The following is a 14,002-nucleotide window of genomic DNA, read 5'->3' as shown; positions in this document are numbered from 1 at the left end:
CACTCTGCCCCACCCACCCACCCTACCTCCACTCTCCCCCACCCACCCTACCTCCACTCTCCCCCACCAACCCACCCTACCTCCACTCTCTCACCCACCCACCCTACCTCCACTCTCTCCAACCCTACCTCCACTCTCTCCCCCACCCGGTACCTCCACTCTCTCCCCCACCCATCCACCCTACCTCCACTCTCTCCCCCACCCACCCACCCTACCTCCACCCTCTCCCCCACCCACCTACCCTACCTCCACTCTCTCTCCCCCACCCACCCACCCTACCTCCACGCTCTCTCTCCCACCCACCCACCCTACCTCCACTCTCTCTCTCCCACCCAACCACCCTACCTCCACTCTCTCTCTCCCTGAAACCCACCCACCCTACCTCCACTCTCCCTCTCCCAACCACCCACCCACCCTACCTCCACCCTCTCCCCCACCCACCCACCCTACCTCCACTCTCTCTCCCCCACCCACCCACCCTACCTCCACGCTCTCTCTCCCACCCACCCACCCTACCTCCACTCTCTCTCTCCCACCCAACCACCCTACCTCCACTCTCTCTCTCCCTGAAACCCACCCACCCACCCTACCTCCACTCTCCCTCTCCCAACCACCCACCCACCCTACCTCCACTCTCTCTCAAACCTCCACTCTCTCTCCCCCACCCACCCACCCTACCTCCACTCTCTCTCCCCCCCCACCCACCCACCCTACCTCCACTCTCTCTCACCCACCCACCCTACCGCCACTCTCTCTCCCCCACCCACCCTACCTCCACTCTCACCCTAGCCACCCACCCACCCTACCTCCACTCTCCCCCAAAACCTCCACTCTCCCCACCCACCCACCCTACCTCCACTCGACCCCTCCCATCCTAGCTCAAATCGACCCCACCCACCCACCCTACCTCCACTCGACCCCAACATCCACTCTCCCCCACCCACCCTACCTCCACTCTCCCCCACTCACCCACCCAATCTACCTCCACTCTCCTACCCTACCTCCACTCTCCCCCACCCACCCCTACCTCCACTCTGCCCCACCACCCACCCTACCTCCACTCTCCCCCACCCACCCTACCTCCAATCTCCCCCACCCACCCTACCTCCACTCTCCCCCACCCACCCACCCTACCTCCACTCTCTCCCCCACCCACCCACCCTACCTCCACTCTCTCAACCCACCCTACCTCCACTCTCTCCCCCACCCATCCACCCTACCTCCACTCTCTCCCCCACCCACCCACCCTACCTCCACCCTCTCCCCCACCCACCCACCCTACCTCCATCCTCTCCCCCACCCACCCACCCTACCTCCACTCTCTCTCCCCACCCACCCACCCTACCTCCACGCTCTCTCTCCCACCCACCCACCCTACCTCCACTCTCTCTCTCCCACCCAACCACCCTACCTCCACTCTCTCTCTCCCTGAAACCCACCCACCCACCCTACCTCCACTCTCCCTCTCCCAATCACCCACCCACCCTACCTCCACTCTCCCTCTCCCAACCACCCACCCACCCTACCTCCACTCTCCCTCTTCCACCCACCCACCCATCCTACCTCCACTCTCCCACCCACCCACCCACCCTACCTCCACTCTCTCTCCCCCACCCACCCACCCTGCCTCCACTCTCTCTCCCCAACCCACTCACCCTACCTCCACTCTCTCCCCCACCCCCCAACCCTACCTCCACTCTCTCTCCACCACCCACCCACCCTACCTCCACTCTCTCTCCCCCACCCACCCACTCTACCTCCACTCTCTCTCTCTCCGCCACCCACCATAGCTCCTCTCTCTCTCCCCCACCCACCCACCCTACCTCCACTCTCTATCCCCCACCCAGCCACCCTACCTCCACTCTCTCTCCCCCCACCCACCCACCCTACCTCCACTCTCTCTCACCCACCCACCTTACCTCCACTCTCTCTCCCCCACCCACCCACCCTACCTCCACTCTCTCTCCCCCACCCACCGACTCTACCTCCACTCTCTCTCCCCCACCCACCCATCCTACCTCCACTCTCTCTCCCCCACCCACCCTACCTCCACTCTCTGTCCTCCACCCACCCACCCTACCTCCACTCCCTCTCCCCCACCCACCCACCCTACCTCCACTCTCTCTCCCCCTAACCACCCACCCTACCTCCACTCTCTCTCCCCCACGCACCCACCCTACCTCCACTCTCTCTCCCCCACCACCCACCCTACCTCCACTCTCTCTCTCCCAAAAAACCCACCCACCCTACCTCCACTCTCTCTCTCTCCCAAAAACCCACCCACCCTACCTCCACTCTCTCTCTCTATCTCCCACCCACCCACCCTACCTCCACTCTCTCTCTCTCTCTCTCTCTCCCATCCACCCACCCTACCTCCACTCTCTCTCACCCACCCACCCCACCCCCACTCTCTCTCTCTCCCACCCACGCACCCAACCTCCACTCTCTCTCTCCCACCCACCCACTCCACCTCCACTCTCTCTCTCTCTCGCTCAAACCTCCACCCACCCTACCTCCACTCTCTACCCCATCTACCCTCTGTACCCCACTGTCTCTTTGCCCAACCACCCAGCCTACCCCCGCCCACCCTACCAACACTATCTTTACCTAGTGGGTGTGGGTTTTGATTTCGCTGTGGTGTGGGCAGTGATTAAGTGAAGAGCAGTGTTTTTACAGCTTTTCTGAATGCAAGTGTGAGATTTCTCTGCAAAGTGGGGGTGGTAAGGCATTCCATTGCATAGCTGCTACGGTCGGGGAAACTGGTGCCACCAGCTCGGGCTCTCTTGATTTTGGGCCCTGTGACCATGTTTGCATGTGCCGTTCTTGTGGGTCTGGCTGCGGAAATGGGGTGGACTCTCTCTAAGTAGGAGCGGCTTGGTGAATGCATTCGCGACTCAAAGCAAGGGCTTTAAAGATGACTCTCTCGTTGACTGGAAGCCAGTAAGCTTGTTTCCTTGCCGCCGTGATCTGCTCCCTTTTTGGGATGCCTAAGGCTGCCTGCAGGGCATTATTTTGAAAGACCTGTAAGTTAGCCATGTTTTTTGTAGAAGTTCCTAAGAAGAGGGCATTGCAATAATCCAGTCTCGAGCCAGTGATGGCTTGTCCAATGGTAATGGAGTTTTCTTTGGATAGGAATGGTCTGGCTGCGGTCATGAGTTTTGCATGGTAGGCCGCAGCGGAGGCGATGGCATTGACATGTCTAGTCATCGATAGTTTAGAGTCAACGTAGACTCCCAGAGTTTTTACTGCGTTTGCAACTGGGATTCTGATACAGTCAATGTTGAAGTGGCTGAACTTGGGGTCGAGGTTCCTGAGTGTTTCGTTGGTGCCAACTCGGAGCAGCTGATTGAGAATGCATATAAGATAAGTTCGTAAGTCATTTCTTTACCTAAGATGTGTTGTGTATTTTCTATATGGATGGGGTGGAACTTTTGCTAGTGCATCTACGTTCAAATGGTCTATTCCTTGTGCAGTGGCCGGTCGCTTCACACACCAGTGGCAAAAAGCACCCGTCCTAATAAACTGAACAAAGTTGTACGTGCACCGCTTCCTAGGATCACTGAAAGGTCCACCATGGCACACGCAGGCCAGGTTTTAAGCCTGCCGACTAGATGAAATGCGGAGCTTTCTAATGACCTAATCTGCCACGAAGTTGCGTTTGCGTTTGCTTGTGCACACAGTGATGCAGCTTTATCTGCTTTCCCATTGCAGGAAACCCTCAGACGTCCTCTGCTCGTAAACGTTTTCTCAGCATGAGGATGGATGAGCCTCTTACAGTTGGGAATAGCAACAGTGATGGGCTCAGTTCGTCACCATCTGACAATTCCATTCTGGCTCCGGTGGAGCTAGCAGCCTTGGAAAAACGTGTGAGTCTTTCCTTTGGCCCATCTACTCCGGTTGCCTTGACCAGGGGTAGGAGTGCAGATGTGCAAACGCACTGCAAAGAGAAAGCAATGCTAAATTGCAGATATTAGCTTCGCCGCCTGCTAATTTATCCCCGACAGCACGTGCAACCATCGTTAAGGACCTTGCAGCCCCGATGTCAGGGGGCTCCTGTTCCCCCCTTAGGTTTTGACCTCCTTGATCCCTCTGAGGACATGCAGTCTTTGGAAGCCTCATATCCTGTTCTATCAAGAATTCTTAATTTATTGGATAGAGGCCAGGATTATACACAAGTCTTCGCCAACTCAAATTTTGCTTAAAATCAATAAACTGGACGGATTCCTCTTCACTGACACCCTTAGACGTGAGGGTGATGGTCATCCGCTTTGGAAGGGTGCCCCTGGGGGTATTGCTACTGTTGCCACTCAAACGGAGTTTGCAGAAGTACTGGTGCCCACAGGCTTGCGGCAAGAGGCCCTTCCAACTGCATACTCCTTTGCACAATCGTTTGCCCAAACAGTTGCTGCCCCACTGGATGTTACACCTAACCAAATATTTACTCATGCCCAACTGTGTCAGAAGGTCACCAGCAATACTGAAAAGATAGAACCACTGCCATTTTTTATTCAGGAGAATCCAAATGAGCTAGCTGGGGAGCAGTCAGTGCTGGTTGTGGACATGGAGGTATGTGAAATATTCCATCCGGACAGCCCCTCGGCTCTTACGAAGCTCTTTGAAATAGAGACACAAAGCGTCAATGCTCCCCCAGAGGGTAAAGGTGATGCTGGTGCAGGCCAACTTTTTGCCTCTCGGAAAGAGAAACTCCTCTTTTTTCGTGCCTTAAAAAGAAAAGCTGATAGGCAAGCAGCTGCAGTGGCCTCGAACGCAGCTGCGCCAAATATCAAAAATACAAAAAAAATGAAAAAAATAAAAGAAATGCTGTAAGTCGCCCAAGTGGAAATTTCCCCCATTTGGGGCAGGCCTGCCCACAGAGCAAACAATGTTTCTCTCTCGAGGAATTATCTGCAGATAGCAAAAAAGCCTTGCAACATCCCAGTAAAGCGGAAGGCGCTAGTACTCTCCTGCATGGTAATAAGGGGATGAAACCAGCGGCGCGGCCGCATCAGCTCGGGGTGGTTAAAAATCTGGTAGCCTCCCCTACTACTGCTCGGCTACATTCCATTGACAAAACACTAAGCACTGTGCAAACACACCTATCAGCCTTTTACAAGCTTGTGGATAATACAGTGGCACAAGGAGGGAAAGGCCAGAGGGAAGCGCCCCAAGATGGGGGGCCCACGCAAGCTGACATGCAAACCAATATTGGCTCTCCAACAGTGTGCATGCATTCAAATGCGCAAAAGTTGGACGTGCACTCTGCACATCCTTCAATTTCAACTACAGAGGAAAGATTAAAAACTCCTGGGTCTTCAAATAGGTCAGGACTGCCATCTTCATGCTCGCCAAGAGCGTCGCCTGTTGGCCCTGTACCTATTGTCATGCCCGTAGTGACATCCTCTACCATTATTGGATGGGAGACTGATCCTGTCATATATGAGGCCAAACGCCTGAATCGCTCTTCCCTTCTGCAGGCATTTAGGAAAATTCCTGCATTGCGCACTTTGCATTCAGACGACATAGAATGGGTTACTCTTCCTCACATTCGTAACCATCGAATGGTGTGCAAAGTCCAATCCATCATCATAACAGATTTAGTGTGTCAGTATAAACGTGAATTACAAATGATAGGATTGGCCCCCTTATTTTTGATTCTATCGATGATGCAATCTGTTTTAATGAAACTCCTCTACCAGTTCCCATTCAACCTTTACCAAAAAACCCTGTCTTAGATGCCCAGGGCGAGATGAAAACTGCAGTAATTGCCCAGCTTGTTTCTATGTCAAATATTAGTAAGGATTGTTCGTGGCTGGCATCACTGGCTTCTACTTTAAATCCCGCCATGGACAATATTCACAAGCAATAAATCCATTACTTTACGATTCTGTCTTGGAATTCATGTGGATGTAAGAACTTACACACTTGGTTCAAAAATACCCCCTCATCGGCAAAATGTGACATACTCCTACGTCAAGAAAAGATGTGGGTACAAAAGCTTTAGCTGCCTGGCTTCACTGTGCATCGAGTGTTGGCAGAACGAGGTTAGGGGGTGTCCGCATGGTGGAGTGGCCATTTGTGTGAGCACCAATTTGAATATTAACACGCAGGTTGTCCATAAATCTGCAGCATTTCTAGCTTTGCTAGTCTTTGTTACTGATCCCCTCCTCGATTTTTACCTTTTCATTTCCTTGTATCACAATCCTGTTCAACTGAAGATAGCAAGCATATTTAAGGAACTCGATGAGCTGTTTGATGAAGTATTGACTAAGCATCTGGCTTGTCGCATTGTGTTTGGTGGGGACTTTAATGCCCTATGCTTGGAAGCGCTCCATCACAGTGCAGTTGATGTATCCCGTTCTCCAGCTTCACTCAGAGGCCAATTATGGCAGGAACATTTAGCATTATGGGATATTGCTTATGTTCCCTTCCATTTGCTTCACATTTGAATCTGTTGTCAGCAGCAGGGCTTTCCTAGGATTTAAGAAGACTTTCTCAATGAACAATAGTCGCCTAATGAGGAGCTTATCTAAGAAGCTCCTCATTAGGTACCTATTTTCCAGTGGGAAAGTCAACACATTCATCTTTGTGTGTGAACTGACTGTACACATCTACATTATCCTTCGCCTGTGTAGCTCCTGTTCACATCACTTACAAGTGCTCAGCTTTTTAGGGTATGCATATATACCCATTTCAACTCGATGACCAAATGAATGGCATCACCACCACTTGCATTACACATGCTAAGTCACAGAAGGGATTCACTTGGGAGCCCAAGGTAGACCAGGTGATGTGATCCAAGTCTAGGGTACATACATCTAATGCAGTAAATACTCCTCTGAATAGTCCCTTCCTTTGTGAAGGGATTGATTCAATTGGAAAGGGTGGGCACTGCTGAATGCTAAGAATTTTCTTCTTAAATTGAATTAGTATCGATTTGATATTTGGGGCCCACCTTAAAACCCTGGCACAGGGTAAAAGTGAACATAAACACAAAGGAATCAGAACTGAATCTGGTCCTAGGTGTACTACCCCTTGCTCTCCAAACGGAGTTGCTCCAAATCTGTTGCAATGTAATTATATTAATTCCAAAATTATCACTCTGTACTCAATTGATAAGATAGCAACCATTTGTCATATGTATACATATTCAGAACCAAAAATCATTTGAATTTGTAATTCGTGATTATATTCACCGGTTGTTTGTTCCAAAATATATCCATAATACATGCGTTCAAGTAATCAGTTCAGTGCAGCAATATGATCAAATAAGTCAAACCATATAATCAGATGTATAAAAATTAAAACACATACCATTTTCGCAGGTTTCAATTCCCCGGGTGTATGTCACCATAGATAAACAGAAAAATAATAATAAATACACATGAGTGTCTAAGTCGGGCATTTGTCCAATTATAACTACTGTTCAATACATGTTGTGTACCTGTTAAGTGGCTGTGCAAGCCTCCCTTCTCTCGTGATACTCCGTAATGCCTCAGTATCGTGTATTCAGGGTTAACCTGTAAAGAATCATCGTGTTTATCTTTATGTGTCTCCCGTATCTAATCACCCATTTGTTATCACATATTAGTCCCTGCTTACCTGTGTCAACCATAAGCTCCTCATAACGTCCCGTGTTGCGAAAACCCACGTCCTCGCTAGACGCTGGTTTTCACTGTTTTGATACTGTTACTAAGCGCGTCGGAAAGTTACTTTCACTTTCTCGTACTTGCCGCGCGCCGGCATTCCTGTCAACATCAGTATGTTAAAGTGACAGTGTGGTTGTTCTTGCATATGCCGCTAATGTAAACCCAATATCCCTAGTCGCTTGTACAATTATGTTACTGGATAACATTCAAATTATATAATTGTATAGACGTCACTTTTACAAAAAATCAATTGATTGCGTGGATTACATATTGGATCTCTGTTTGCAAACACATTTCGTGTGCATCATTTGTTATCAAGAGATTATATGTAATTATACAAAAATTATACAAAGATGAGAAACATAAGAGAATGAGTGTAAAATTCCACCAAAATTAATGATTCTAACAACCTGCAGTAGTTCCAGTGTCCACAAACTGGGGTGAACGAGACAGGAAACAGGTTCCTGCCTTGGGTCGCGCTCAAAAACAGGTTCTGAACGGGAATGTCCCCCATTATGGACACTGCACATCTTGTTCAACATCATCTCACCCTAATGTAGTGTTCAGATCACCGTTACCCTAAACATAATAAATGCCATGAAAGTCTAGACTGTACAAAAACCATTGACTTAACCAAATTCAATACTCAAAGTTCTTGTTGTGTTGTCCTTTGGCTGATCCTCGTTTGTTGTATGTTACAAAAAACATGTGTAGTTTATTTCTTCATTGATTCCGCCAGGCTTCAGTGAGTCCAGTCTGTCTATCCAATAGGACTCTCTGTGATTGAGTTTCTTAGTGACGTCCTCATGTCTGTCTCTTGGTTTGACTACTTCCAGGACTTGAATACCGATTTGGTTGATGTTATGTTTCTTTTCTTCCCAGTGTCTTGCTACTGCGGAATTTTTGTTGTTTGTACATATATTTGATCTGTGTTCATTCCATCAGAGTCGGCCTGATCTTGTTGATTGGCCCACGTAGTACATACCACATGGGCATTTAATGGCATAGATTAATTTTATTGTGTCACAGGTTGCAAAACGTTTAAGTTCAATTTTTTTCTCCTGTGCAAGGGTGATTAATGATGTTCCCCTTGGTGATGAAATTACAATTACTGCAATGTAGACATGGGTATGTACCCATTCTACGTGTTATGGCTTGATGCAACAACCCATAACACGTAGAACGGGTACATACCCATGTCTACATTGCAGTAATTGTAATTTCATCACCAATGGGAACATCATTAATCACCCTCGCACAAAAGAAAACATTTAACTTAAAAGTTTTGCAACCTGTGACACAATAAAGATAATCTATGCCATTAAATGCCCATGTGGTATGTACTACGTGGGACAATCAACAAGATCAGGCCGACTCCGATGGAATGAACACAGATCAAATATACGTACAAACAACAAAGATTCCGCAGTAGCAAGACACTAGGAAGAAAAGAAACATAACATCAACCAAATCGGTATTCAAGTCCTGGAAGTAGTCAAACCAAGAGACAGACATGAGGACGTCACTAAGAAACTCAATCACAGAGAGTCCTATTGGATAGACAGACTGGACTCACTGAAGCCTGGCGGAATCAATGAAGAAATAAACTACACATGTTTTTTGTAACATACAACAAACGAGGATCAGCCAAAGGACAACACAACAAGAACTTTGAGTATTGAATTTGGTTAAGTCAATGGTTTTTGTACAGTCTAGACTTTCATGGCATTTATTATGTTTAGGGTAACGGTGATCTGAACACTACATTAGGGTGAGATGATGTTGAATAAGATGTACAGTGTCCATAATGGGGGGACATTCCCGTTCAGAACCTGTTTTTGAGCTGGACCCAAGGCAGGAACCTGTTTCCTGTCTCATTCACCCCAGTTTCTGGACACTGGAACTACTGCAGGTTGTTAGAATCATTAATTTTGGTGGAATTTTCCACTAATTCTCTTATGTTTCTCATCTTTGTATTATTTTTGTATAATTACATATAATCTCTTGATAACAATTGATACACACGAAATGTGTTTGCAAACAGAGATCCAATATGTAATCCACGCAATCAATTGATTTTTGTAAAAGTGACGTCTATACGATTATATAATTTGAATGTTATCCAGTAACATAATTGTACAAGCGACTAGGGATATTGGGTTTGCATTAGCAGCATATGCAAGAACAACCACACTGTCACTTTAACATACTGATGTTGACAGGAATGCCGGCGCGCGGCAAGTACGAGAAAGTGAAAGTAACTTTCCGACGCGCTTAGTAACAGTATCAAAACAGTGAAAACCAGCGTCTAGCGAGGACGTGGGTTTTCGCAACACGGGACGTTAAGAGGAGCTTATGGTTGACACAGGTAAGCAGGGACTAATAAGTGATAACAAATGGGTGATAAGATACGGGAGACATGTAAAGATAACTCTTTACAGGTTAACCCTGAATACACGATACTGAGGCATTACGGAGTATCACGAGAGAAGGGAGGCTTGCACAGCCACTTAACAGGTACACAACATGTATTGAACAGTAGTTATAATTGGACAAAATGCCCGACTTAGACACTCATGTGTATTTATTATTATTTTTCTGTTTATCTATGGTGACATACACCCGGGGAATTGAAACCTGCGAAAATGGAATGTGTTTTAATTTTGATACATCTGATTATATGGTTTGACTTATTTGATCATATTGCTGCACTGAACTGATTACTTGAACGCATGTATTATGGATATATTTTGGAACAAACAACCGGTGAATATATTCACGAATTACAAATTCAAATGATTTTTGGTTATGAATATGTATACATATGACAAATGGTTGCTATCTTTACTATTATCATTTTGGTTTATTATTATTTTGGCCTATTTAACAAATTTGTTGATTTATATATAATAGTGTAAAGTGATGGTGAGAGCGCCAAGAGCCCTGATGACGGACAATGTCCGAAATGCATTGGCATAACACACTAATGGGCGCTGAATGATTGCATGACATCTAAGCCTCAGTAATAAAACAGAAGATAGAAATCTTCATGATCTTATCAATTGAGTGCGGTGTGATGATTTTGGAATTAATATAATTACATTGCAACAGATTTGGAGCAACTCCGTTTGGAGAGCAAGGGGTAGTACACCTAGGACCAGATTCAGTTCTGATTCCTTTTTGTTTATGTTCCTTTGTGAATGGCCCACTTCTTGAGGTAAGGTCTTTCCATTGCCTTGGAGATCGAAGGTGCTGATGGGACTTCGGTGGGATATTTACTTGCCCAGTGTTTGAAGAGAAGAGGTTAGCCGAGAGGAATTGTAGAGCAAGTAACATTCTATCCCATATAGTTCTGTGTGCAATATGTACCATAGTCCGTGGAGTAAAGTCGATGAGAACGTGATGTCATATTTCTGTTCCAGGCCCAGGTTCCCTTCCCAGATGTCGCTGCCTGTTTCTCTGATGAGGAGTGGAAGCTTCTACAGGAGTGGCAGAAGGAACTTTACAGGAATGTGATGAAGGAAATCCACCAAGCGTTGATCTCTCTGGGTAAAGTCACAGAGTGTTGTAATGGATCTTGTGACTGCTTTGTTATTTCAAGATTCTGTGATTGATTTTCATTTTATTTTCTCCCTTTGACTTATTCTAAGAAACTACCATCTTTCCATGTTGATTTTTCTAACACGGAGGGTCTGTGTATGTGCTGATTCTGCTTATGGCCCAGCGTAACATGCTAACAGTAAATATATAGTATTGGTGTTTCCATTGGCACAAGCCATAAATACATAAAAAGGAGGTTTTGACCAAGTCACATTGCGTAACCCACATTGCACCCTGGGTGGCTTTGGGGATGAGGGAGACAAACCTGGGATTGGGGAAGTATACTGTGAGGGGTCAGAAAAGCGAGACGGACACTAAGCTATCATTTTCTCAATGTTTGCCACTTATTTAAATAAAATGCGACGAGATAAAGCCCTATCTTTTCCTATCCTAATGAGAATATTCCTAACTAGCAAACTAAAACTAGAGAAAGAGGACCTAGTGTCCAAAAAGTCTCTGACCCTCACACTAATACATAGAACAAAAGTGTACACAGAATATGTGGCTGTCTTCAGTTCAACAAAACAGTGCAAAAGTTCAAATTTGTAGTTTTTGCAAAGTACTCCTTGTGACTCGGGTTGGGCTCCATTGGAAAAGTACAACAAAGTTTTGTTCAGTTCAACACAAAATGTCTTTTCCATCCACTGTGTTCTTCCACTTGGTAAAGTAAATGTCTTTTACAAACACTTCTTCAAAAACCAAAGCAGTTGTTTTCTTTCACAGTATCCTTCCTGGTAAGGCAAATTTCTCTTTCATAGAACAATAGTTCATAAACCAAGGCAATTGATTTCCTCTACACAATGGGCCTCATTATAGCCTTGCCGGTCTGGAAACAACAGTGCCCGTAAGATTACCTGCACCGTTGTTTCTGGACTGACAAAGTACAACTCTGCTGGGCCCGCCCACAGAGTTTCACGGAAGCACCGGTACCGTGATTACCGGTGCCATTGTTTTTGTGGGTCTCATAGAGTTCTAGGGGACTCTATAGAAATGGGGAACAAGATTATACAAACGCCTGACTTTCCGGTTCCTGAGGTTGTAATACCCCGGTGTTACCGGCAAGTCAGGCACCAGTGCCTGTTTATGGGTCTGACGGCAACCTGCCGATTTTACCTGCACGGTTACTGTCGCACCCATAATGATGCCCAATGTCTTTCTCAGGATTCAAAGAAAATATTAGCATATCACAATTATTCTTTTAATGGAATGCTTTTTTCAAGCTAGAACAGCAATTACCTTTTGTGATGCAACAGTTTGTCAAAATGATAAAGTTACTAATGTCTTTCCCAACACCTTTCTACCACAACCACATTTATGCAAATCAACTGTTTCTTTCCTGGTATACTCACCTACCAGGACTAAATACAAGTGGTCTATGTCCTGGTTCACCCTCCTTCTAGGAAGAAAAACTCATACTACTACAATTTGTCTCTTCTGTTAGTGGCAATAATGATTACAGATTTCCCCAAACTAGTGTCTCCGGCAAGGAGAGTTGCGTGCTTGTTGCCCTTTTATCTCTTTTTTTATAGTGTCTCCACTGGTGGCAATGTGGGTTATAGATTTCCCCAAGTTGACATCTCATAAATAGAGAATTGCACCCTTTTTGCACTCTTACATCTTCTGATTAGCTTCTTCATTGTTGGCAATGTGGGTTACAGGTTTCCCCAAGTTGGCCTTTCATAAATGGAGAATTGCGCCATTTTTGCCTTCTTATTCTACTTGCTCAGTATTCGAAATAGTCTGATTTTAGCAAACGTTCCACTTCGAGTTCCCCGGGGGTTACCATCTCTTGAAGGCCAACTCACTGGCTTTGTTTGGTGTCTCTTTGTTGCTCCCTGCTGCTGTGGTGGACCCTTTTGGATCTGTACTCTGATTGACAGCTCTTATGTACCTGCCACCACCTGTATGGACACTCTCTTGAGCCCTGCCGGCCCCGCTGGGTCTCTGTGTTCTCCAGCACCTGCAGAGAACTCATGTCAGGTTGGTGGCACGTCACCCACACAGTTGGGCTTCTCTCCCTGCTGCTGACCATTCCTCCACTTCCTTCTGCGCGTATTCTGCAAACCGCATGCCTTCTCATTCGCACAACTGCTGAAGCTCAATTGTTTCTGTGTCATTCCGGACGGCTTCTGCTTCTACTGCTCCATTCCTGTTCCTCAGCTGTGGTCCATTTTCAGGTTTAAAAGTCCCGCTCAGGTGCCTTGACTTAAAACAACTAGACTGCATATTCCCTTCAGCGGCATCTTTGATCCTCATTGACTCTTGGTCCTTCTTCCTCGTCCCAGTACCACAGGCATTATGGATCTTGAAATCCATGATGGGTGCCAGTGTTTTATGCGTTTTTATTTATATTTGATTGTTCAACTGGATGTTATTAGATTTAGAGGATGTTACATGAGTGATGTGTGCCTTAACATTAGGGCTAAGATTTCTACCCAAGACAGAGGATGACACATCTGCTTCAGGTACTTTCAAGGTTTACAACTTCTTCTGTCTAGGTAACCTTTCACAGAACTTTCCTTGGGTTTCCTCGTGAGAGGAACTTGTGCTATGACAGCATGCCATCAGATATTTGGCAATTACAGAACACTCATCCTCACAAGAAGATGAATACTGTGTCCCTCCCAAAGGGGTCACCACTTCCCGATGACAGCCGTCTCCTCCCATGTGATGCTTCCTGACACCACCCAAGGGGCCTTGATCAGGTAGCGTCTGCCTTCCCCTGGCCACGAGGGAGGCGATCCTAGGCTTGGATT

At 46.7% G+C, this 14,002-nt stretch overlaps 1 protein-coding gene across 5 annotated transcripts in view; it reads left to right on the top strand.

The window, feature by feature from the left end:
- LOC138566145 (zinc finger protein 282-like) overlaps positions 1 to 14,002 on the top strand; it is a 275,807-nt gene that overhangs the window by 151,605 nt on the left and 110,200 nt on the right. For all 5 annotated transcript variants that reach the window (XM_069643158.1, XM_069643157.1, XM_069643156.1 and 2 more), the window contains exon 2: positions 11,069 to 11,195. In XM_069643158.1, the coding sequence (XP_069499259.1) occupies positions 11,069 to 11,195 (127 nt within the window). The remainder of the gene's footprint in view (positions 1 to 11,068; positions 11,196 to 14,002) is intronic.

This window comes from Ambystoma mexicanum, chromosome 2p, assembly GCF_040938575.1.
Source record: "Ambystoma mexicanum isolate Mex_15411 chromosome 2p, UKY_AmexF1_1, whole genome shotgun sequence".
NCBI classification, from domain to species: Eukaryota; Metazoa; Chordata; class Amphibia; order Caudata; family Ambystomatidae; genus Ambystoma; species Ambystoma mexicanum.
Note: the sequence above shows the minus strand (reverse complement) of the source record. Positions and strands in the feature narration are given on the sequence as shown.